We start from the raw sequence: 6,267 nt of genomic DNA, 5'->3' as shown, positions 1-6,267 counted from the left end.
CGGCCACCTCAAAGGTCACGCCCTGCAGGGCCGGCACGTACTCCCCTGCGATGGTCAGCAGGAAGTTCTGCAGGTTCTCGCTGTTGCCGCCCAGCCAGTACTGCAGGGACTGCACGAAGTTGCGCGCGTCCTGGGCCTTGTCGCTGGGCAGGTACTTGAGCACCTTGGGCAGGGTGCGCACCAGCTTGAGGAGGCCCTCCTCAAAGTTGTCGTTGTTCTTGCGCGCGGACCTGGCGGGGGGCGGCGGAGAGGGCGGGGCAGCGTAGGCGATGGTGGTGGGCAGAAGGCAAGCGGAGCGGGGCAAAAGCTGACTGTGAAGGTAGAGGCCCTTCCAAGGGGCCACTGCTGCTCACCTGCACGTGTGCAGTAAAAAGCACAACCTGCAGCGCCGCAACCAGCCTGGTTGCAACTCGATCGCAGCCTGCTGCAAGCGGCACATCAACTGCAGCAGCAACACTGCCTTGCAAGCCCGCGGCTGCAGCGTCGGCGCGCCTCTCCCTTTCCATCAGAACCCAGGAACACAAGCCGCGCGCTGCCTGCCCACAGTTTTCGCTGCAGCCCCCCGGCCTCCTCACTTGATGAACTCCCCGATCATGCTCTTGCTCTGGCCCAGCTGCGCCATGCTGAAGGTGCCCAGCTTGTTGAGCTTCATCACAGCGGGCATCGAGGGGAAGATCACGCAAGCATCCATCTTCTCGCGCACGGGGGCCACGGCCTCCACGATCTGGGGGTGGGTGTTCGTTGCGGGCAGGGGGGAGAAGGGGTCATGTTGGCTGTGGGCATTGAGCTGCTGCGCTGCTCTTCGCTACTGCGCCTCAGGACCACTGACGGCTGCACCCTCTCCACTGACCGCGGCACGTTCAGCAGCGAATGGTGACAACAGTTGCTGGGGACGTGAAGTGAGCTCCCTCATACCCCTGCGAGCCTGCGGCGTACACACACAGACGCTGGCACAAATGCAGCCGCGTGGGTGCATGCGAGCATGACACACTCGACCCCTGCTGACCAACACGTGCAGAGTCTCTCCCACTGCCAGCCGCTCTGCCCCCCCCCCCTCCTTGCTCTGGGGCCCCACCTTCTCGGCCAGCTCCTCGATGAAGATGAGGGACCCGATGAAGACGTTGGCACTGGCCAGGTCCTCCTTGAAGGACGCAAAGTTGTCCGGGTCGCGCAGCTCCTCCAGCAGGTAGCCAACAATCTCAAAGCACACGGTCTTGTTCTTGGCGTTGATCGCCTGCACGGCTGCACAGCGGGCGCAGCAGCGCACGCGGCGACGAGGGGTGCAACGACATGTCAGCATTCTGGGCCCAGCCTCTCGCCGCAGCGGCGCTCAAGCCGCTTGAATGCGTGCGGCCATGCACACAGCTTCTGTGCGCGTGCCAAGGACGCGTGCCGCCCACCACCCAGCCGCCCTGACGCTGCTGCCAGCAGCGCAGCCTACGGCGCCTCATCTCTCTGCACTCGGGTGCATGCGCCCCTTGTGGAGCCCTTCAGGCTCACCTGCCGACAGAGCCGACTGGTACTGCGCCTCCAGCACCGTGTACACCACCTTCACCTTCACGCGGCCCGCCACGTTGTCAGGCACCACGCGGCGCAGCTCGGGGTTGGTGCTGGTGAACAGACCCTTGTTGCCGCCCGCTGCGGTGCAGCAGGAGCAACGCCCGTGGAGGCTCAGCGTCGCTAGCTGCGAGCAGCTGTCATGTGAGCTCGCATCTCTGGCTGATTGCCTAGCTAGTCTACTTGCAAAGGGCGGGATCGAAGCCATCAAGGGCTACGGCAGCGCAAGCAGCAGCGACAAGAGTAAGCGCATCTCCCCTTCCGAGACGCCCCTCCCCTGTAACGCTGCAGCCCATTCGGGCATCGACGGACCCACCGTTGAATCCCTCGTCCAGCATGTTAATCTGGACGGCCTTGGGGGCCCCCGCAGTTCCGGGCTTCGGCCCGGTCGCCACATTGCAGATCACCTGCGCGCGACACAGGGCCGTTAGCGCGAGCTGCAGCAAGTATCACAGGGTCCTGGAGAGCCCGTACGCACGACACGCACCTGGCGGGCCCTCCTGCTCACGGGCCTGCTGCACTGCACACCCGCTGCCCTGGGGACCTGCGCGTGACGGAAGGAGAGCACGGCGGGTCTCTCGTGAGTTCCAGGATCGAGCAAAACCGTGAACTTTCTACAGTCCTCCTTCTCCACACAGAGTCCTTCCCACGACGCGCACCTGGGAGGCCCCGGCGCTCCTGCCAGCCCTCTGGGCCGCGTTCGGCCCTGTAAGCTGTTGCATCTTGTAAGATCTTAGTGCCGGTGAGCACTTTAATGCCCCTCACGCAGTGCAGAGCATGATTTGGACGCGGAAGTGCGGCGCAGAGGGGGTGCGCCCCGTCAAATTCCACTGCCGAAATCAACGACTGGCCGCGACGCCATGCGTCGTGCCACCCGCAAGGGCACCGTCAAGGCGATGTGATGGACGTCATTGTCATGCCGCAAACTCTCCACCGTTTTGGGGCCGCCATGGGCACTTGACAAGGGCGGCACTCGGCATCTGGCCACCAGGATAGATGCAAAGCGGCCATGTGGCCTCTACCGACCAGGCCACAGCCGACACCGCACTTTCCATCTGCCCACAACCACACACCGCCGCCCAACACATCGCACGCATGCTGCCTCTGTGGCACACTTTTAATTACGCACCACCAGCCTGTCCTGACATTGCGAGTACGCCGCGTGTGCATTGCAGCACACCATCGCAACACGCCCCTTGCCCCCCCCTTTTTCAAGCCAACAATTGTCGAGCTACGGTGTGCAGGTCTCCTTTGTTGCGGCGTTTCTACACTGACTGCACATGGCACAGAGTCAAGCAACAATCGCAGCCACCTGATTTTCGTCTGTTTGCTCTTTGTGAACCCAGCCAGCCGCTTGGTCAAGGGTCCGGGTTCATGCTTTTTCACACGAGGAGGCAGTATACGTGGGGGAGAATTTCAGATGGCCTGCCGCACACAGGGCACGCAAGCATACAGTTGAAGTGATGAAAGCTTTGGGGGCAGGCGTGTCACACATCTTATGCATGTGGTGTCCATGGACAATCGGGACCCCACGCCACCAAAGCAGGACTTGGAGACCAAGGCGGGTCCCACAAACACCGGGTAGGGCAATTTTGCTGAAAATGTTGATGCTTAGCACACGTGGGAGCGCGTGCAGCTGAGGGGATGGCAAGAACTAGGGAGAGGGACAAAATGCAAACCCATCGTGCGCCTATTTCAGTCTTGACCCGCCCGTGCTGCTTGTGTCTCGTCCCTGCGGGCTCCTGTCAACCCCGCTGAAGCACCAAGTCCCCGCTCCGCCACAGTTTCTGCCCCCTCCCCGGCTTGCTCACATTATGCGTCACATCCCCTCGCGACACTTGCCCCCCCTTCAAAAAGCTGAGGAGCGAGCGCCAGGGAGCCGAGGCCTTGAAGTGCTGTCAGAGGCGGCAGACGCGGTGCAGACGCTGGGTGAGGAGCTGGAGTTGCGAGGCGTTTGTGAGAGAGAGTTTAGAGAGATTCTGTGCCTGGTGCCTATGGTGCACGGCGCTTGTGCGTGGGGGCGGGGGAGGGGGGGCGCCGGGCGCTGTGCAGGTGGGTTGTTGGAAAATGAGAACCGTCCGTGACCATTAGCTCGCGTTCTGAACTACCCATCAACGACCCTCACCACCCAGACCCCAGGCATAAGGGCACCATGACCAGCTGGCGACACCTGCAGCTAGCTGACACGGACGCTGAGAAGCTGCACGAGAAGCACCGCCACCTGTCACCTGCTTGAGTGCATCATCCTTTTCACACAGAGCGCGCTTTCCACTCTTCGTGCTCTGTGAAAGATTTGTGCGTTGCGCCGTCCGTAGCACACGCCTGGGCGCGGCTTCTGGCCATAGTGACCGAGGTAGTCATGGTGCTTGTGCCTGCACGTTCCTCAGCACGCGTCCTGAGTGCCGTGGTCGATAGCGCATTGTTGCTTGGTGCTTGACAGAGGATTTTGCCTTCTGAAAAACCCGCAGGTGCTGTCCCTGTGGGGCAGGTTTTGAGCTGCCGCTGGCGAATTTTCTCCCCAGCAATCATTCATCTGTACCAGCAGCATCAGCACACAACAGCAGCAGGCTCGGGAAAAGTGAATGCAGCAATATGAGCACCAGCACCAGCAACAGCACCAGCACCAGCGGCAGCAGTACCCTGAAGGGAGTATTGCTCAGAAGGGGAGGAGGCCCATCGCAAGGATGTTGCTAGGTCGTCCAGGGCGATTTGCAGGCGCGCGTGTGGCCCGGCCTGAGGAGCGCGGTACAAGGGGTATGAGGCTGTCAACAGAACTAGTGATTGTGAAAGAATTCAATGATGTTGCCAAATTTGTGTTGACATCGAGGTTGCACATCCAAAGGCAGCGGCGTGTGGCTGCTGGGTGGCCGCAGGCTGCGGCGGTGCGCATTCGATCGGTCTGCCGCAAGTGTCGCGGGTGCAATGCAGCCCATTGCGGGCGTACCATTGCTTCAGTATATTTGCGTTTTATATTCGATACGGCGAGGTTGTCGCAGTGCGTCGCAGCAAAACACAGCTGCACCGCAGCAGACATGCTCGCGCAGCGCTTCTTCACGCAGCAGCGGCCCGTTGTGGCCAGCAGACAGAGCAGGGTGCAGCCTCGCATCGAGGCTAGCGTCCGCGGCCTGGCGCCCCTGGTGGGTGGGGTGGAGGCGCAAATAGCCCAGCAATGCCGACGATGGACCGACCGTTCTGTCCGTCCTGTTGGCGATACGAGCTTATTGTTTGAGGCCCCTGGCTGGCTGACGGCCCTCAATGAGGCCGGGGCGCACGAGCGCCACGGCGCCGCTTCAAGTCTGCATGGCTGGTGCCGCCGCCTGGGGAGTTTTGCCATGCCGACGCCACGGCTGGCCCTATTCGTCATGCTTCCCGCTCTTCAGGTTGATGAGCTGAAGGCGAAGCAGGCGAAGAAGGACCTGCCGGATGTGCAGATTGGCGACAGCGTGCGGATCGGCCTCCTGGTGCGCCTGTGTTGATGTGTGCGAGTGCACGCATGCGTGCGTGTGTATGTGTATGCATTTGTGAGCGCGCGCGTATGACATGTGCGTGCATGTACATGTGCGTGTATGCAGATGTGTTTTGTTATTGCGTGCCTGTGTTTCTGTGTGTTTTGTGAGTCGTCCTGAGTCAGTGCGTCTTCGTGCGTCAGCATGTGGGTAGATAGGTGCGTGCAGCTGCATGCGGCTGCGCATGCGTGTGTGTAAACCGCTCACGAATGCCACAATGCAGTGCTTCGCATGGAGTGGCAGGGAGCCCGGGTGCAGGAGAGCCTGCTGAGCAGCAGGGTCAGCGCGCGCGGCGCGTGTGGCGGAGCCGAGGTGATCGACACCCTGCGCCGGCGCGTGGAAGGGTGCGGGACCTCAGTGACTGACCGTTCTCACCCCTGGTGCACCTTTGTCGGCACCCACAGGTCCAGGAGGCCAAGAGCTCTCGCGTGCAGCGGGTGGATGGCACCGTCATCGCCATGGCGGGCAGCGGCAGCACCAAGACCTTTGTGGTGCGGCGCATCTTCCAGGTGCGCCAAGGAACGGGGGAGGAGCGAGGGCACACCTGGACGGCACAGGGGCAGCTCGACGCTGTGCTTTGAAGCAAAGCGCTTGTTGCGTTGCGGCCTGCTGCGCTTTGCGTTTACCTGAAATGTCGGCAGTGCTTTCGTGTGAGTGGAGATGGTTTTGAACTGGACAAATCCCAGATTGACGGCATCACACACGCGACACTGGCTCCAAGACTCCAGGCTGCCCATTGGTTGTGCATGGTGGCATCAAGGGATGGGAAAAAGTGCGCCACGCAGTTACCCTCTCGCATTACACCACGCCACCCGTTGCCTGCAGGGCGTGGGTGTTGAGCTGAGCATCATGCTGCACTCCCCGGTGCTGTCCTCCGTGGAGATTGTGCGCCGCGGCAAAGTCCGCAGGTGTGGCTCAGCACATGGGGGTGCTCAACTGGGGGAGTTTGGGAGGGTCCTGCTGGCAACGCAGTGCCGCATGCGCGCCTGCATCAGCAGAATGAGCAGACACATAAGAGGTGTAGCTTTGTGCTTCTGGTGCCTGGTCAAACAGCAACACCAAAGACGTGCCACCGGCCAGTGGGCGCCACTTGAGCTGTGGAACAGCAGCGGTGTCGGCCTCTGCCCGTCGCACTCACATGATGTGGCAGAGGGCGCAGTCTGTGGGCGTCGCCGTTCCCTTACCCACCCACACACCCTGTCAC

At 61.8% G+C, this 6,267-nt stretch overlaps 2 protein-coding genes across 2 annotated transcripts in view; one reads left to right on the top strand and one right to left on the bottom strand.

Annotated features, from left to right (window-relative positions):
* Positions 1 to 2,279, bottom strand: part of MNEG_7537 (magnesium chelatase subunit H) — a gene marked incomplete at both ends in the record, with an annotated part of 6,027 nt that extends 3,748 nt beyond the window's left edge. Inside the window, 6 exons of the mRNA XM_014043992.1 lie at positions 8 to 230; positions 576 to 724; positions 1,076 to 1,242; positions 1,501 to 1,638; positions 1,874 to 1,964; positions 2,217 to 2,279. Of these exons, the coding sequence (XP_013899446.1) occupies positions 8 to 230; positions 576 to 724; positions 1,076 to 1,242; positions 1,501 to 1,638; positions 1,874 to 1,964; positions 2,217 to 2,279 (831 nt within the window). The remainder of the gene's footprint in view (positions 1 to 7; positions 231 to 575; positions 725 to 1,075; positions 1,243 to 1,500; positions 1,639 to 1,873; positions 1,965 to 2,216) is intronic.
* A 2,310-nt stretch (positions 2,280 to 4,589) lies between these two features.
* MNEG_7536 (50S ribosomal protein L19) lies at positions 4,590 to 6,066 on the top strand (the record flags this gene model as incomplete). The annotated part of the gene is made up of 5 exons (XM_014043991.1): positions 4,590 to 4,694; positions 4,938 to 5,018; positions 5,468 to 5,572; positions 5,889 to 5,971; positions 6,036 to 6,066. 5 exons carry the CDS (start codon positions 4,590 to 4,592, stop codon positions 6,064 to 6,066), a joined length of 405 nt encoding a protein of 134 aa, XP_013899445.1.
* Between the last annotated feature and the right edge of the window lie 201 nt (positions 6,067 to 6,267).

The sequence above is a fragment of the Monoraphidium neglectum genome, assembly GCF_000611645.1.
Source record: "Monoraphidium neglectum strain SAG 48.87 unplaced genomic scaffold scaffold01341, whole genome shotgun sequence".
Taxonomy (NCBI): Eukaryota; Viridiplantae; Chlorophyta; class Chlorophyceae; order Sphaeropleales; family Selenastraceae; genus Monoraphidium; species Monoraphidium neglectum.
Note: the sequence above shows the minus strand (reverse complement) of the source record. Positions and strands in the feature narration are given on the sequence as shown.